Source organism: Episyrphus balteatus, chromosome 4 (genome assembly GCF_945859705.1).
Source record: "Episyrphus balteatus chromosome 4, idEpiBalt1.1, whole genome shotgun sequence".
NCBI classification, from domain to species: Eukaryota; Metazoa; Arthropoda; class Insecta; order Diptera; family Syrphidae; genus Episyrphus; species Episyrphus balteatus.
Genome location: NC_079137.1, coordinates 1,442,388 through 1,460,090, shown reverse-complemented (window position 1 = coordinate 1,460,090; position 17,703 = coordinate 1,442,388). Strand labels below are relative to the sequence as shown.

The window sequence follows — 17,703 nt, the reverse complement described above, 5'->3', positions numbered from 1 at the left end:
ACGCCCTTAAAGGTTTCCCAAATAGGTTTTTCCATAGAAAAAACACCTAGTTTCTGTTTTTTTCTTATAAAATTGAAATAATATTTTTTTGTTTATAGTAACCATATGATGGCCAAATATTAACTTTCTCTGCCTTTTACTGATTTAGAAAATGTAAATTATTTCAAGTTTGTCATACATTGTTTTTTTTTTGTAGGTTCAAAAATACGCGAGTTATGTGAAAAACTAAAATTTGTATTAAACAAAAATGGTGGCCAAATGACTCTAAGTGCGATTGAACAAAATTTGGTTTACGACTCGTGTCTTTATGCCTTTCGAGCCCTGAAGTCAAAATGCATTTCGGATTTTTTCCCAGACCCTCATGCCCCATATAGCAAAATCTAACTTTCCCGTACTATTGAAATACCTTTTCGGGCGTCTGGCAGAGGGTAGGCTGAAACAAAACTGGCTTAAACTTACATTTTCTAAATCAGTAAAAGGCAGAGAAAGTTAATATTTGGCCATCATATGGTTACTCTAAACAAAAAAATATTATTTCAATTTTATAAGAAAAAAACAGGAACTAGGTGTTTTTTCTATGGAAAAACCTATTTGGGAAACCTTTAAGGGCGTCTGGCAGAGGGAAGGCTGAAAAATATCTGGCTTAAACTTATATTTTCTAAACCAGGAATAGACATAGAATTTTAATTTGTTACCATCATACGGTTATACCCAACAGAAAATAGGCTATTAGGTTTTTAATTAGAAAAATGCATTTCAAAATGCTTCAAAGCGGTCTGGCGGGGCGAAAGCTACAAAAAACTTCTGGTACCCACATTTTTGAAAACAGGGGATTTTTTATGATTTTTTGGTGTATCATTTATTGGGGTAATACCTAGAAAAACGCCAAAAGTTGATTTTTGACTGCACTTTGGATGCGTCTGGCAGAGGGAAGGCTGAAAAATAGCTGGCTAAAAATTATATTTTCTAGACCTGGAATAGACATAGAATATTAATTTGTTACCATCATACGGTTATACCTAACAGAAAATAAGTAATTAGGTTTTTTATAAGAAAAATGCACTTAAAAATGCTTTAAAGCGGTCTGGCGGGGGGAAAGCTGAAAAAGAAACTTGCGGTACCCACAGATTCGAAATCAGGGGATTTTTTATGATTTTTTGGTGTATCATTTATTCGGTTATACCAAAACGCCAAAAATTGATTTTTTGCTGCACTTTGGATGCGTCTGGCAAGGGAAAGCTGAAAAAGATCACTGCCAGACTTGTTCCGTTGACATACTGTGGTGCATATCTAGATATGTGCACACTCAAATTTCGGTTATATCAAAACTGCCAAAATATGCTGTCGGCTCTCGGTCTAATTGTTTTGCAAACATGACTTAACATCGAATTGCATTTTTTAGTACTTTTAGCACAAAATTTCTATTGCTACACTGTCTTCTTTAACCATTTCGCAAAAACCTTTTTTCTAATAAAAATCATTTTGCAAATCAATTAGGTTCGCAATCCTTATTTAGCGAAGCTTAAAACTTTGAAAATTTGGTTTAAATAAAAGCAATCCGAAGTGTCATTTAGCAAAAAAAAAATATTTGATAAGACCAGCAGAGTGCAACACTTTAAATATCTACCCTTCTTTGGTTTGTTTTTTATTAAATTTCGCAAAAAAACATCATCATGTTCGTCAAGTAATTTTTGGCAAATTTTCTATTGAAGACAGTGCCAGTCACCTCCTCGGTGATGTAATACCGATCAGTGTGAGTTCTGCACAATTAAATGATTTAATCGTAAACCTACAAAAAAATTTGTTACTCAGCTAAAGTTGTTTTGTAGGCCAAAAGCGTTCACGCCTCAATTACAACATACTCATCAACTGGCAGCAAGGAACGGCGCGAGGCATGCCGGCCGGCTGCGTCGTCGACAGCCACACCGGATGAGCATTTTTCATAAAACTTTTAATGCATTTTTTTTCCTTGTCTTTTTGTATTTTTATTTAAATTTTATGAAAAACGATTGCCAAGAATTAAATAATTTTAAGTTATAAAAGAAAATAGGATGCAATTGTGTTGTCACTAGTTTTTATTTTTATTTCAACTGGCATCATTCACAAAGGGCGAAAAATGAGAGAAAAACGGATGTAGCGGGTGTATCATATCTTTTTGGCTCTTGTAAAATTTTTTGTCTGTGACATTAAGTAATTGTTTTCATTTATTTCAATTAAATTATTATCTAACGGAATGAGTGAAATCAGTTTATGTCAGTTATAATTGTTTTGGTTATGGCCTTGGAATAAGTTCAAGGAATTTCAAAAAATGTATATCTTGATTGTGCCACATTTGAAATTATCTACAAAACGAATAAATCTTAGTTTGTATCAACAGGCGCCATACTCATCTAACCAAAAAAACCTTGAGAATTTTTGTGTTTTGTGCCTGTCTGTAATAATAAAAATCACATCTTTGTAATAAGACTAGACAATTTTGAGTTCTTAAAATAATAGAACTTGAATATAATTAGAACCACTTGTAAATTATGGCAATTTAAAAGCCCGTTTGATCGAATTCTGAATGTTTTCTTCAATAAGCTTAAACTCTCCAATTTTCGAAGGGAAAAATTGACAAAAAAAATCCTCATCACTAAAAATGATGTTCATTTCGACAAATTCTCACATCTGAAGAAACTACTTACAATTTTTGCATTTGCACTTGATTATCATGAAAAATCTATATATTCATAAACCAATCCTTGAAAATCCAGATTAATTACTCGGTAGCCTTTACAACTTTTACAAGTTTACAATAAACATCAAAAACAAAATTCAAAACATTTTATTTTTGTTGCTAATTTCATTTATAAAAGTCAACAACATATTGAAAAACTGTTAATCAATAGATTTAGTTCATATATAAATATAAATATTTATGCCGCTGAACATGCAACATAAAATCTTAAATAGAAGATTATAAGGAAGGCACACGAAAAAAATCTATTTTTACAAACATCATCTGTGCCACACACAAGACACAACTTATTATATTCTCTTATATACATTTGTTTTGTTGCAATCGATAGGCGAAAAAAAAAATGTAAAATAAAAAAAAAAATAAGTCAAAGTATCTATTCTATAATCTATTTGCAGTTTACAAATTAATTTACTATGAAAAAAATTTTCTTAAAAACAAAAATGGATACTGATTGGTCGTATGTACTGACTTCGTCCCTAAATCCAATTGCAGATCTATTAACTCTTCGATCTCCATACAATTTCTTGGTTGACATTTCTTGTCTGTACGTGACGTTCTTTTGTTGTAATCTCTAAGTAAAGTAATTAAGGAAATTTGTTTATTTTTTAAAGAAAAAGAAAAAAACACGTATACACCACAGTGACCGTGTTTTCTAATACTTTAAAAAAATGATGCAAAAAATGTATCATCAACCAAATTTTGAACCAGCTGAAATTTTGTTGACATTTTATGACATAAAATTCTATAGATTAACTTTCAATATTTTTTTTCTAAAATATTGGGTTTAAAACTGATTTTTTGAAAAAAAAATTATGATTAAAACCTAATAATTAAAAAAAAAAAGTTGTTAACTTTAAAAAAAAAAAAACAATTTTTAACATTTTAGCTAACTCTTTGAAAACAAAATGGAAATAAAAGCTTAGCCAGAGTAACTAAATTACTCCATTAAAGTTCAAAGATTTGTTTTTTTTTTCGTAAACCAGTGCATACATTTTATTTGATTTAAAAAGTTTTTACGATTTGTATAAAATCAACCGAAATTCAGCACCCATTTTTAAACATTTTTCAAATTGCATAGTCTGTAAAATTGTCTAATCGATGTTTACTTAGAACACAGCTATACTATGCTTTTTTTTATTTTTATAATTCACTTTTACAAACGAGCCCCTATAACATAATAAATTGCCAAATTTGTGCGTTATTCGTTTTCCAATCATGCAGAAAAAACTCAGAACTCCTTGCCTTTTTATACTTTTTTTTATTTTTCTAAGCTGCACAATGTACAATAATAGAAAAAACATACAAAATTATACAAAATTATAAAAAATATAAAAAACTATCAAACTACATCTCATTACTGTGTCCCTGGTGCATAGCTAAGCTATATATTTTCATCCATTCACCACAGAAAATACATAGGAAAAATTGGATTTTTTTTTTTTGGCGAGTGCCATAGCCAACAACAGAATAGAGTTTCTCAAAATTTTGGCCAGTGGTACTTTTCCCTTCTTCTAATAGCAAAACAAAAGAAAATTCTCAAAACACCAGAAAGAACACAAGTTAAATAACAAAAAAAATAAAATAAGAAACAAAAAAAAAAAACGAATGGACACTAATGATATAAAAATACTCTTAAAACATTGATTGTTAGAATTTTTTTTGTGTCTTCCTCTTCTACAGAAATTGTTATGTTATAATGTTTTCTAGGTACAGTGGGACTAGCAAAAAATATTTAAGTCAAAAGCATAAAAAAAACGATTAGGGTTTTCAGCGACAAAAATATGATTGGCTTGGAAAGTGTAGAAATATGTGTAAAATGTATGTGTAAACATTTTACAGCCATCAAATAAGAAATAGAAACGTGTGTATTTCCTTCATAAGGATATATTTTTTAAAATTAATTTACAATACTGCTCACATAGATTTTTTAAAATGTCTATTTAATAGGCGCTTATTGAAAAAAGAATTTTAGAAACTGTAATTTTTGTAGAAACCCATGTAAAATGTGTAAATAGAAATTTTTTGTTTCAAAATGTTGAGATATTTATAATTTTCATATAAATAAGACATTTTGTTTAATATCTAATTTTAAAATTATAAAAGATATTTTAAAAATTGCAGAATTTACGTAAAAAATCATGTAAAATATGTAAAAAGAGGTTTTCCAATTCCAAAGTTTTCAATAATATGTGTTCATAGTTCTAATTAAAGCATGAAAAGAGCTTAGGTGAATGTCGTATTCAAAGAGATTTTTCCAAATACGTTTACAACTCCTCAGGTTAAAAAATCATAAAAAATGTGTAAACAAATATTTTGCAGTAAAAAAACTAAAACTTTCTTATTATTTCAATAGTCAGCCCATGAAAAAACTTGTGGGACTTAGTGTTTAATAAAAGTATCTGAATAGGCATTGATTAAGTATCCATTTTGTAGAATCTTCCTCCAAGATTTTTAAAACTACTGATTTAGGTGTAAAATAAATCCTTTGTGATTTTTCAGTGCTCCGAATTTGCAGAAGTTTGTATTAGATGTGCTTTTTAAGGTATTTTTTAAAAACTTCTGAAAATGCAGCCATTTTACAGCTCAAGTAAAATTGGTGTAAAATGTAAATTTCTATATAAAATAGAGTATCAATATGATTTGCGAATCTAATCTCAAAAAATTTTGAAAATGCAAGCTTATTTACGCCATTGTAAAATTGATGTAAAATCTCCATTTTGTAGGTTTTCAGTATTCACTCATGGAAGGAATCCGGGATACTTACCAAAGTAATTCGTGAAAATTGCGAGTGAAGTCCGTGATAACTACTCTTTATTTTATGTTTCTAAGATTATTGTATTGAAAATCATGAAAAATATGAATATTTGCCAAACCCCACTGTTTTGTCTAACTTAAAACAATTCAATAAAAACGCTCACGCTAAAATCGCCAAAAAAACGAAAAATCTAATATTTTTTTTTGAAAAACAACACTATGAACGAATTACGAAAACCCCAAATACAAAAAAAAATCAGAAGACATACGAAACAATCTATATGTCTTAGCTGGCGCGAAATGATTATTTCAGATTCGGATATGGGAGATGGATGTAATATAAAAAATCGGTCGCTTGTTAGTTGGCGATGAGAAGTGGCCCAGAGAAAAAGCGCGTCGTCGTGTGACGTCTCTCGGACAAGAATAAAATTGAGACTCTTCTTCTTGGTCGTGTCGTTTGTGGTTTCGTGTCGCGAGTTGTTTTTAGACACAAAACAGAAAATTGGATACACTTTGACTGAGTGCAGTTTTTTTTGTTCAAATTTTATTATTTTTTTAATTTTTCTTTTTCTATATATTTTTTTCGAATTTTTCCACGAACCCGAAATCCGATATTCTATTTTATATATAGTTTTTAAAATACTCCCCAAAAATTGCAAAGGCCTTTTATTCTTTCAAAAATATAAGTTTGCAAAGTGATTTAATGATTTGAAAGCTTTTGAAGTGACAAAAAAAGTGATAAAATGCCACCATTTCCGCCATCAACGTCACTTGGCTCAGAGCCGTCTAAAAAAGATGCCATAAATACTTCGTCCCACCACCAATCGAGGATATCTTCTACAAGGCTTCATAATTTCCTAAATCCTGATTTCTCTACACTCTCCAGCACCACCAACAAGCAATCTCTATCCAGCATGATAAATGGTGGAAGCGGCGTTGAAAACAACAATCAGACTCAATACCGTCTACCACCACCTGTTCCTGGTCCACCATCACCAACAACCTCAACCTCCCACATTCGAGTTCGCAAACAAATTCGTCTAGTTCCGAAGACACGTGAAAAAAGTCCAACACTTCGTAACGGCAGCGGATCTTTGAATAAAACCCATTACAGACCCCAATCTCCTTTCCAAAAAGACGGCTCTGTCCCGGTTGAAGCCTCATTAAAACTTCCCATTAGCAGGCGATCATCGGGTGCCGATATGAATTCCCGAGAATCATCGATCTTGACCTCCCGTTCGCCAAGTCCATCAATGTCAATGCGCAGTAATGGATCTAGCAGCTATTCAAATCGATCTTACATGTCCTCGGCATCGTCTTCGATGCCAAGACGGATCTTTCCACAAACCTATTCCCGTGCTGATAACATGGATATCTTCAAACTGCGATCACTTGAACCGTCTCCAGTGGTCTTCGATGCAAATTTGCAGTTTGTCTTGGGTTGTAAGAAACAGCCAGTTCGACAAACCTTCCGACCATCGCCATCTCACACTGATCCTCAGACAGCTTCGAATTATTTGACAGAAAAGATTGCCAACTTCCTCAAACGAACTGATCATGTTAATGAAGAGTGGACTGCTCTGGGAACGACGAAATCAATTAGAAAAATTGGACAAAACGGTTCGTCAGGATCACGATGTTCGTCGGTGGCTTCGTCAAGATTAGATGATTTTGACACAATCAGTTTGATTGAGAAACAACGCGAACGAAGTGTTGATCGTGCCAATAGCATGGGTCGATCGAAGAGTGCTACAAATATTCTTATTAAAGGCTTTCAAATGGCACGATCTATGCCCCGAACAATGACGAGATCTAGAAGCAGAGAAAATTCAATGGCAAGGGATACATCTGTGTTAAGGGATTATTCGGAAGATGAGGATCTAACAATTCAAGAAGAGGACGATAATGACTTGGATGAGGTACTTTTAGACAGAATTGTGTTTTTGAAAAGATTGGATCTGAAGGTTTGGTCTTAATCATTTCAAATTTGATAAAAAAGAACAAAATTCATTAAGTACATCCCGAGAAATGTCGAAAATGTGAAAGAATATGCATATTAGTTGCATTTCGATACTAAGAAGGCAATTCCACAAGGTCAAAGTCTATCGAGGGGAACGTACTTTAGTCACCCAAACCATTTTTCAAAACAAAAATCTTCATTTATAAGTGTTATAACTGTGTAAAATCAGTATGCCACCGGAGATTCCCCAAACTTATACAAATTTTTCAAAAAAAAAAAAATTAACATTCATTGAAAATTAAAATAAAATATAATTTCCAAACTGTTATACACAGCTTGATAGTGTCTAGAGTTTTAGGTTTAAATAAACGATTTTATCTATGAATTCGAATTCGAATATTTAAGTCACAAACCATCTAGGTTTGTCTTGAAGTTATACGAAAGAAATACTCATAGATTATAACAGTTAGGTTTATGTCCTAGATAACTCGTATTGTCATGAATTAGTTTTTATCTGTTATATTGTAATTATTTTATGCGAAAGGTTTTTAAGATGAAGACTATGCATCGAAGAACTGAATTAAGTTAAGTTATCAGTGTTCGATAAAGTTTGCCTGAAATTGGTTCTCAATTCGTTTGATGTAATCACCAAAATTGGCTATATGTAGAAATCATCTTTTAAGACTTTCTTCTAAATGATTCGTAAATTCTTTCACATTGTCAATAGTTTTGAACAAAAATTACTTACTAATGATGAGTAGCTTTTTGTAAAAAAAAAATAGTTTAGAGGAAATTGCAATTAATTTTGTTCTGGTGAAATTTTCTTTAACTCACAGAAAAAACTAAAACTCATTGAAAACTTCATGCAAAAGCACAACTTATTAAAATTCAAAAACATCGAAATATTTTTTGCAAACTTTATATTTTTTTCTGTAGTTCATGGAATTACAAAAAAAAAAAACAAGATTGTCTGAACTTTCGGCCAAAAAAAAATTTCAATAGCAAACTGTTTCTTATTAATAATATTCTTTTTCACCAAACACTTTTCATTTTGCTATTTACAACTTTCTTTACTACCTCTGAAAACTTAACTTTATCGATCGCAAATATGCCAACAAAATTTAATTTAATTTAAATTATTTTCTGCAAAGTGCAAATATATTTTTTTTCGGAAAAAAAATGCCTTCTTTTCATTTCAAATATACATAATGTAAACTATATGCACGACTGGGTCGCACGTTATTGCTCTTATGTCAAAAGTTGCTTGGAATATTGAAGCTTTTTAAATATTTATAAAAGATTTTGTAATAAAATAAAAAAACAAAACCTTAAAATAATATAAAATCTGGTTAAAGATATACACAAAACAACTCTTTGAATAAGTTGGACCTTCAAACTTAGTATCTATGCCATTTAATTTTTTGTATAACGAAGCTTTTTAAAATGAAATTTGAAAATCGTCAGAGCCGTTCTTTAAAACAGTTTTGATTATTATGAAAAGAAGAAAAAAAATGTATTATTTCATTAGTCCGTTTTCAAAAAAAATTGAACTTTTTTTTAAAAATGTTTTCCTTAAAATGTTTTCTAAATTTTAACATTTAAGTAACTTTAAATGTTTTATGTATAAAACTTTTCATTGAAAATGGTCGTGTTTATAAGAAAATCTGTCATGAAGAAAACAACGCACGGGTCAAAAATTTGCGTTTTTTGCGCAAAACAACCTTTTCCATTTTGAACATACGGCAAGTACAATTAATTTTTGTCATAAAAAGACATGTTTAAAACAAATAAAATCTGTATTAAATTAAGAAGATTTCTGCATAGAATCAATTTAATTTTATAAGAAAATTTTTATATTTATGTGAAGACATTTTAATTCAAAGTGAATTTCCGTTAAAAAAGAAGTGTAAAGTTCTGATTGAATTTAACAAAATGGCTTTGTTTTCAGATTGGATCCTACAGTAATAAATTGTTCAAAACTGTGATACACTCTTGTTGAATAACAATTTAACCAAAAAATATATTAAGGGAATGTTCACAACTCTGTAGTGAAACGAGGCATAGAAAATGGAATTTATTTAAAAAAATTAAACAATACGTTTTTGAACTGTTTTCTTACCGGTTTGACTTTTTCTATTTTTATATTCCTTAATTTTTTTAAAAATCATTTCTATTAAAATTCAACTAAACGATGAGTTAGTTCTGAAAAGTGAAAAAAAAAAATAATTATATTCATTTCCATTTTAAATTAAATAATAAAGAGAGCATAACATCATTCCTTATAAAGTTGATTCATTACTACTTGACTGTCTCCATCTGCCAATATTAATTAACTTCCTTTTCTATCATAAATGGAAAAATAGTGTATTCAATATTCAGAAATCTCAAAGACATAATTAATGTATTTAAATAATAATTATTTTTAGAATTTCATAATGCAACTTGATTCTGTATTTCAAATTTTTTCCACAATCGTAACAACAAACAAATAAACAACTTAGAGGTCAACGTCAATCTAAATTGCAATTGCAAAAATATCTACGTGTTCCTTTTCTATTGACCTAATATCTCGCTCAAATTTCTCAAATTCTTTTTCAAATTCAATGGAAATGGAAAACTTGCCAAATTTTTCTATGAAATTTGATTAAAAATATAAACTTGTTATTCGAAAATGTGTGGATATTCATTTCAATCGAGTGTTCGTATTGCATATACGCCCACAAATGATTTGAATGAAAAGGAAAATTAATTTATTCGTTTTTGCGAGTCAATTTAGTAAAACGAAGGAAATTTATTGTTGTTAACTTAACTTTGACGAAAAGAATTTTGTTTTTGTTTTTCATTTTTATTTTTTCCTGAAAGGTGTGAATAGATTTTTCAAAGTCAAATATATTTTTTGAGGGTGTATTTATTTATTTGTTATATTTTGACTAAGTGGATGGTAATATTTCTTCTATTTTCAATGTCAAGAATTTTATTTTGAATATAATAGATATTACATACCTCCCACCAACTTGTCGATTAGTCAGATATTAAATATTTTTATTTTGGGTAACATTTTTTTTATAACATAAAATATGTTCCATTTTTGTTATAACAAATAAATTATGTTATTAATATTGTTTTGCCAGCCGTGACACAAATTTTAATTTTAAATTTGTTTTTTTTTTTTCTTTAATTTTGTTCTATATTCTATTTTATTCCAACAAAAAAAAATTTACAGATATTTTAAGAATTTTTTATAAAATTTTTTATTTTTGTTTGTACATATGTATTTGCTTGCAAAACAAAATAAAAGTTTCATCTTTGAGGCACTTAAAAAGTGGTAGAAGATTATTAAGTTGTCGGAGATAATTTGCGTCATTTTATCTTAATTGCATTTAAAAATTAATTTTTTTTTACGACTTTTTGTCGCACGCAATCTTTTTTTAGGTTAAAATTGTCTTAGTTATGGAAGCGGACGTTTGTATTCGGGACCGCTGCGATTGACCACAGTCATAAATCACTTTTTAAAAAAATCCAGCATTGCAATATATTTTGAATCTTTTATTTGGCAAAATCTTGCATCATAAGAATCTCGAATTTGCAAATTTTTTTAAATTTAGAACAAGAGATTTTAAAATGCGGTCTTTCGAATTCCTTAGACCACAAATAAATAAAAAGTCACTAAGCATAATATTTTTAACAATTCTTAACTTTTCCTTTCGAAATTACCAATATTTCGATCCACGCTTTAGTTTTATTTTTTTTTGGTAAACAAATTGCCTGTCATATGAATTTTCAATTAAAAAACTAAAAAGTAAAAAATTTCATACATAAATACGGTTTATATTTTAAGGTCATGACCCTATAAACAACATTTTATCTTAAAAAAGAAAACACCATAACCAAACCACCCCAATAAAAAACAAAAAACACCTCATTTAACACTTTTCAAAACAAAATTAGCACACACTTTACCTTTGCCACGTGAAATAAAAATCCTCTGCCCTTCTTTCTCCAACTACACCCCCAATATTATTGATTTTAAAATGCCAAAACACCTTTCATACGTATATTTAGAGCCCTCACATATGTTTTGCTTAGCAATTTGTTTTCAACTTTAAAGTTGACTCAGTATACTTTGCTGTGTTTTGTTGTTTTTTTATTCTGTACTGTCTCAATTCAAATGTAGTTGTGACTTGTGACGAACTATCGATATCCCAGGGTTGAATTATGACAGATTTGATACAAAATAGGCCGTGGGACTATTACACTAAATTGTTTTGGTTGAATTTTCAAAACCTCTGTTTTTTTTTTATTTTACTTTGTTGCAAATTTCAAAACTAAGATGCGAAACTAAAATTCTTTTCTTCTTGGTTTTTTTTTTTTTATTGCGAAATGTTTTCGACGAGTTGATTTTGTTGGTCTTGCAGAGCTTTACAGTTCACAATGCAGATACTTTTAAATTTTGGTTAATAAAAATTGTTCTTAACAAAGTTTAAATGGTCAAAAAATTTACTTAATGCAATTATCGCAACATAATTTTGCGAAACGATTTAAATTGCACTTGAAAACTTTGCGAAACACGAAAACTTATGTAAAGTTTCGAACGCAATTTTATTCAATCTCTTTTTTGCTTTAAATGGTCAAAATACTTTGTAGAATTATTACAACATAATTTTGCAAAATGCGAAAATTATGCTCAACTACATTTGAAAATGTAACGAAACACGAAAACGTATGTATAGATTCAAAAACATTTTGATTGATATTCTGTTTACATGTGAATTTGGTTTCTACGAGTAAAAAAAAGAAAAAAAAACTACAACAAACTGTACCTATGTTTTCGAAGCGTTATTTTAAAATTATTACAAATCCTTAGTTTTCGAGTTTTCAGTTTGTTTTTTTTTTTTTAAGTCGGAAGTGAGTTACCTTTTTCAAATCTTGATGAAAATATAGAGTTTTGCCACAGAAAGTTAAATTTGCGAAATCCATCTTTTTCGCAAAAGTGCGAAATGAAAAATGCGAAACAAAATTTTTGCAAAGTGGTAATACATTTTTACATATGTAAATAGGGAAATCAAAACATGCAAAGTAAAAAATTAAAAAATATATACATGTATATGCAAAACGATAAAATTGCAAAAATTTGCGAAAATGAAAAAATAGGGTTGAAAATCACTATTTGCTTTGTCCAAAACTTTCTACAAAAATTAGGAATGCATATTGCGCCGTATACCGTATTTTCTGAAAGCCTTTAAGTAAAATTTCATGCAAACATATCACAATTTCGTTAAATCCGTTTATAATCTTATTCGTGATTGCGCTCTTAATTCTGTTCTATATTAATGCGCTCCTGAACTGTTTGACTATTATATGGATACTTGCACGTTGCAATTGTCTCAGTCGCAATGCAGAACTTTCAGTACATTGTGACCGCATGACATCTTCAGACGGATTTTGAAGAGCGTCTTTCCACACACAAATCTAAGTTTGTTCCTCTCGGGAAACGATTCACAAGAAAAACAAAAAGAAGAACAACAACAAAAAATAGAAAAACAAGTTCAAGAACAACTATGACAACAATATCGTCATAACAACTTCATCACACATTTCTTTTTCATAATTCTTAAAAAATATACTAAAGACAGTTAAATAGATTTGACGAGGAACGCGATATACATCTTGGTGTATATCAAAACCTCTAGAGCCCGCACCTTTTCAAACTAGATGATGCGTTAGTATCTTTCAAAAACCACATTTTCTCACATCATCATAATAAATAATATCTCTCTCATAAGAACAATGAATTTATAATTAAAAATCTGTGTGTGTTTCCTCTTTTCTTTTTTCTTTCATAGTTATCCGAGATGACAGTCGATTTGGCAGAAGAACGATCTGGCTCACATATGGCCAGTGAGCGACTTGAAGCTGAAACTGCTGAACGCTTAAAGTTAGAGAAGGAACTTCTCGAACAGCAGGGCAAAGTAAAGAATCTCCAGGAGACATCGGAAAAACTCGAAATGGAGTTGATTTGTGCTAAATCCGAACTCAATGGTATCTCTGAGGATGATGATCCTGATAACGAAGATAGTGGAGGTGTCTATCGATTGAAATACGAGAGGGTTGCCAGGGAGTTGGAATTCACAAAGAGGCGCCTACAATCACAACATGAACACGATTTAGAGCAATTAGTTGGATTGAAGAAGCAATTGGAAAAGAAGGTAAGTAGTTGTTGTCTATCTGTCTGAACAAGTAACGTAATGGGACTACTTGTTGATGAGATAGTTGGGTTGTGTTGATAGATAGAATTTTAAAATGGTACTTTATAGTGGACATGAATGGGTTATGTGTGTTTTATATGTGACATAACGGCATTTGATGAGAGTTGTATAATAATTCATTTATATTGACATGACATTTATTGCAAATTAAAACAAAACAAGAGGGAACTTTCAGGTTTTGAAAAAAAAAAGCTATTCTAACAGCTGTGTCTATTAAATGAGTTTGAATTTATTAAATAAGCAACAAAAATCGATTATGTAAACAATTAGTTTTTTTTTTAAATAAACTTCTTATCGATTCACGTCAATTGAAATTTAAGGTATTTTTGTTTCTTAAGTGTGCTTCGAAGTTAGTCGTAATTAACTTTGAGAACTTAAGAACTTTTATTGAGAGTGACATAAAATTACAATATTTATAAAAGTTCTCGTAGTGTCCATTCCTTACATTTAGTATGAAACTTTAAAGAAGGTGATGCATAGCTATTTTGTAAAAAAAAATCACGACGTAAAATTTCAAGTTTTTATTTCCACTCCATGTTTCGGGGAAAATTCGAAAGTAAATAATGAAGATTTAAAAAGATTTAAACCGTGATTTTATTTAAAATTTCCATATTTTGTAAAAATTTTGAATTTATCTCAAAATCCCACTGAAAAAATGAATTTTTTGAATTTCATAGAAGTATGACTCGAAAATTCATTTTATTTTCTAAAAAAAAATTAAGTGAAAAAAACTTAACACAAAGCGAAATCTCTCTCCAAAATATGCGTCGTAAATTCCACTACATACTTAATTGTAATCCAATGCTGACATTTCGAGAAAAGTTCAAAAGCAATCAAGAATTTCATACTATACTGCTGTGAAATTTGTAGTTCTAAACACGACTTTATTTCTCAGAAGCATTTATTAAGTAAGAAGAAGTCCCAATTACTATTGTCGCCATGAAATTGTTTTTTTTTTCCAAGTTCACTTTTCAAAATTTAGACGCAACGAATTGCTTGAATTTTGGAAAAAAAAATAAAATAAGTGAAAAAAATCCATAAAACGAAAAATTGTTTCACGTGAAATTCCCAGCTTTTTTTAAGTCCAAAGAAATTAAAAAAAAAAATTCCGCCGGTAAATGACAATTTTTCTACTCCACGAAAAATGCTAGAAAAAAGATGTTCTTATAACATTAAAGCGGTATGAAATTTACCATTGTACATTACACTCCGCATAAACTTGGAGCAAATCAAGAGAAAGTGAAATTTTATAAAGAAAAATTCACAATTTTACATAAATTCTATTTGGGTACTTAGTGATATGTGGAAGTCACAACTTTTCAACTTTAAGTATTCTATTTTCTATTCAGTGCTGAAAAAATTGTGAAAGAAATGAAATTTTTTTGATTAAAATTCACAATTTAACAATTATGCCTTAAATTTCGGGACGCAAAAACGGATTGAAATTCCATACGAATTGACGCCGATTGAGCAAAAATAAATAATAAATGACGTGAAATTTAAAAATTTAAATTCCATTTTTTTCTCGAGGGAATTTTCAAGAAAAGTTCCCATAAAGAAATGTAAAATTTTGAATTTTTCACGCTGAACTCTTGTAAAATATTCACTCGAGGAGTTTATCGTGAATACAAATTTTGCTCGGAATATTAACCTTGTCTCAAACATGTTAAAGAAAATGATCTCGAATAGTTTTCTTTAGCATTTATTAGTATCGACAGTAAAATTCCCAAGGAAATTAAGCCTTCATTTCATACGAATTTTTTGTTCTCTGGAAATGAATTGCGATTAAGATTTACGATAGGATAATAAATTCGGGTGAAAAAAATTCCAGGGAAATAAAATTCCTTTGTGATGAGTTATATCTCTAATTAAAATTCCTTTGGGCATTCACAAAAAGACCCGAAAAAAATATTCCGAAAGAAGCAACATTACCTTGGAGATTCACGATAGGTCCCGAGATTTCAAAATTTCACTCTATTTTTGTAGTTTCTTTTTATAAATATAAAATGTAGTTAATCAAATATTTTGATTTTCTTTAATTTAACAGCTATCTGATGCCTATGAAGAAGTCGAAGAACAACGTCAAGTTGTTGGTCAATGGAAACGCAAAGCACAAAAAATGACCAACGAAATGAGTGATTTGCGTATGCTGTTGGAAGAACAAAATGGTCGTAACAATTTGCTAGAAAAGAAACAAAGAAAATTCGATTCAGAATGTTTAGCCTTGCAGGTATGTTTGTTTTATTTTTGTATGCCATTTTATTATTTTTATTTTGAATTGAAAATTAGAGTCACCATCATGTCACTAAAACATATTATTTGCAAAGTTACATTTTTGACATTGCAACGACTTCCTTTCTATAAAAAAAAAATGTCTATAATTGCACTCAATGATAAATGGGTGCGTTCAATGAACATAAAACTATATGAAGCAATATTTTTGACAGTTGACCAATCTGAGTCTAGAAAAACGTCAAATCCACAAATATGGCGATATAAAAATGAATTTTTAATAGGGTGATTCTGAATAATTTGTTAATTTAAAAAAAATATATTGGATTTTTTTACATAAAAATCTTAAACTTTAACCCAAAAACGAAAAGTTTCTAAAAAATTTGTTTTTATTATTTCATTTTAACAGGACGCTGCAAGACTAGAAAGACAATCAAAAGATCGTCTATCAAGAGAAAAGGATGTGCTAATAGCAGAGAAGTTCACACTGGAGCAATCTTTAGCGGTAAGCAAAACAGATTTTCTTTTAAAAAAATGTCTCAAATTGGGTCCCGCTTAGACCGGTATTTGATTTTCTCATTTTGGAAATTACATTCACGCTCCTTCGTTAGAAAACTCTACCTACCTATCGACTTTTTAAACAGAAATTAACACGTAACTCGATCTCTCATGCGATCAATGTTTCACATGTACGGCTGCTACTTTATTATGTAACGAAATTTTTGAATTGCGTTTAAGAATTTTTCAACAACAACACACAAAAATTCGGCCCACCCCCAGTTGAAAAACAAAATTGGTATTTTTTTTTTCGTTTCATTGTTGCATAACCCCGCACAGAAAGAAAAAAAAAACAAACGCATTGATACGATACCTTAGAAATTTTCTCATTCACGCGTAACACGAAACACCTCATCTCATTTGTATCCACAACAAGTACCTACCTTTTTTTTTTGCTATCGATAAAAAGTGAATCTAAAGTCAGTCTTTTCATCAATATTCCCCCAACGTACCTACTCTGTATTGCCTTGCTATTGAATTTTTGTTATTATTTATTCGCAACACACCTCTCTCTCTCGCTTCTCGGATCAAGCTATCAGAGCTTCAGCTGCTGCTTGGCAGCAGCTTGTCAAGCCAAGTTAAAGTACAATAATTTCTTGAAGTAAACCCTTTCTTCTTTCCTTTAAGTTGTTGGCACTTTTTGTGCTGTGTACTTGCCCCCTCGTCTTTACTTACTTGCTTTAGCTCTAACAAGCGCACACACATAATGTAACGATAAAATAATTATAAATTAAAACAAAACTCCACAGAAAAAAAAAAAAAAAAACAAAACAAAAACTCTCATTTAAATAAAGAAAAAAATATTTTCACGGATCAAAAGATTACAAATTGAGCCGAAGCCAGTCTTGTTGTTGTTTACAGTGTTTATATCTACTACAGTTTCATAATTATTCAGGAGTGTATTTAGTAAGTTACAGGCCATTTTTTGAAGAACTAAGCTGCAATTTTAGGCTACAATTTTTTGTTTAACCATTTTTCTATGAAAATTATGTTTACATATTTACTTAGTTGCGGCCACACGTGCAAGCTTCGTCAAAAGGTACATTCACATTTTCTAATACTTGCATTGCGACTTGTACGCAAACTTGCATGCAAATTTTGAAATAAATATTTTGTAAAAAAAAATTAAAAAACACGTTAAAAAATTTGTATGCAAGCAAAAGTTTGCATGCAAGTCGCATGTCAGTTACGTC

The 17,703-nt window shown here is 29.9% G+C and overlaps 1 protein-coding gene across 5 annotated transcripts in view; it reads left to right on the top strand.

Moving 5' to 3' along the window:
* Nucleotides 1–17,703, top strand: part of LOC129917785 (unconventional myosin-XVIIIa) — a 154,438-nt gene that overhangs the window by 120,165 nt on the left and 16,570 nt on the right. For 3 of the 5 annotated variants that reach the window (XM_055997931.1, XM_055997928.1, XM_055997930.1), the window contains 3 exons: nt 13,298–13,660; nt 15,768–15,950; nt 16,362–16,457. In XM_055997931.1, coding sequence (XP_055853906.1) covers nt 13,298–13,660; nt 15,768–15,950; nt 16,362–16,457 — 642 coding nt within the window. Of the gene's footprint in view, nt 1–5,830; nt 7,414–12,902; nt 13,174–13,297; nt 13,661–15,767; nt 15,951–16,361; nt 16,458–17,703 lie in introns of those variants that run through there. The other 2 variants (XM_055997932.1, XM_055997933.1) reach the window with 2 other exon arrangements.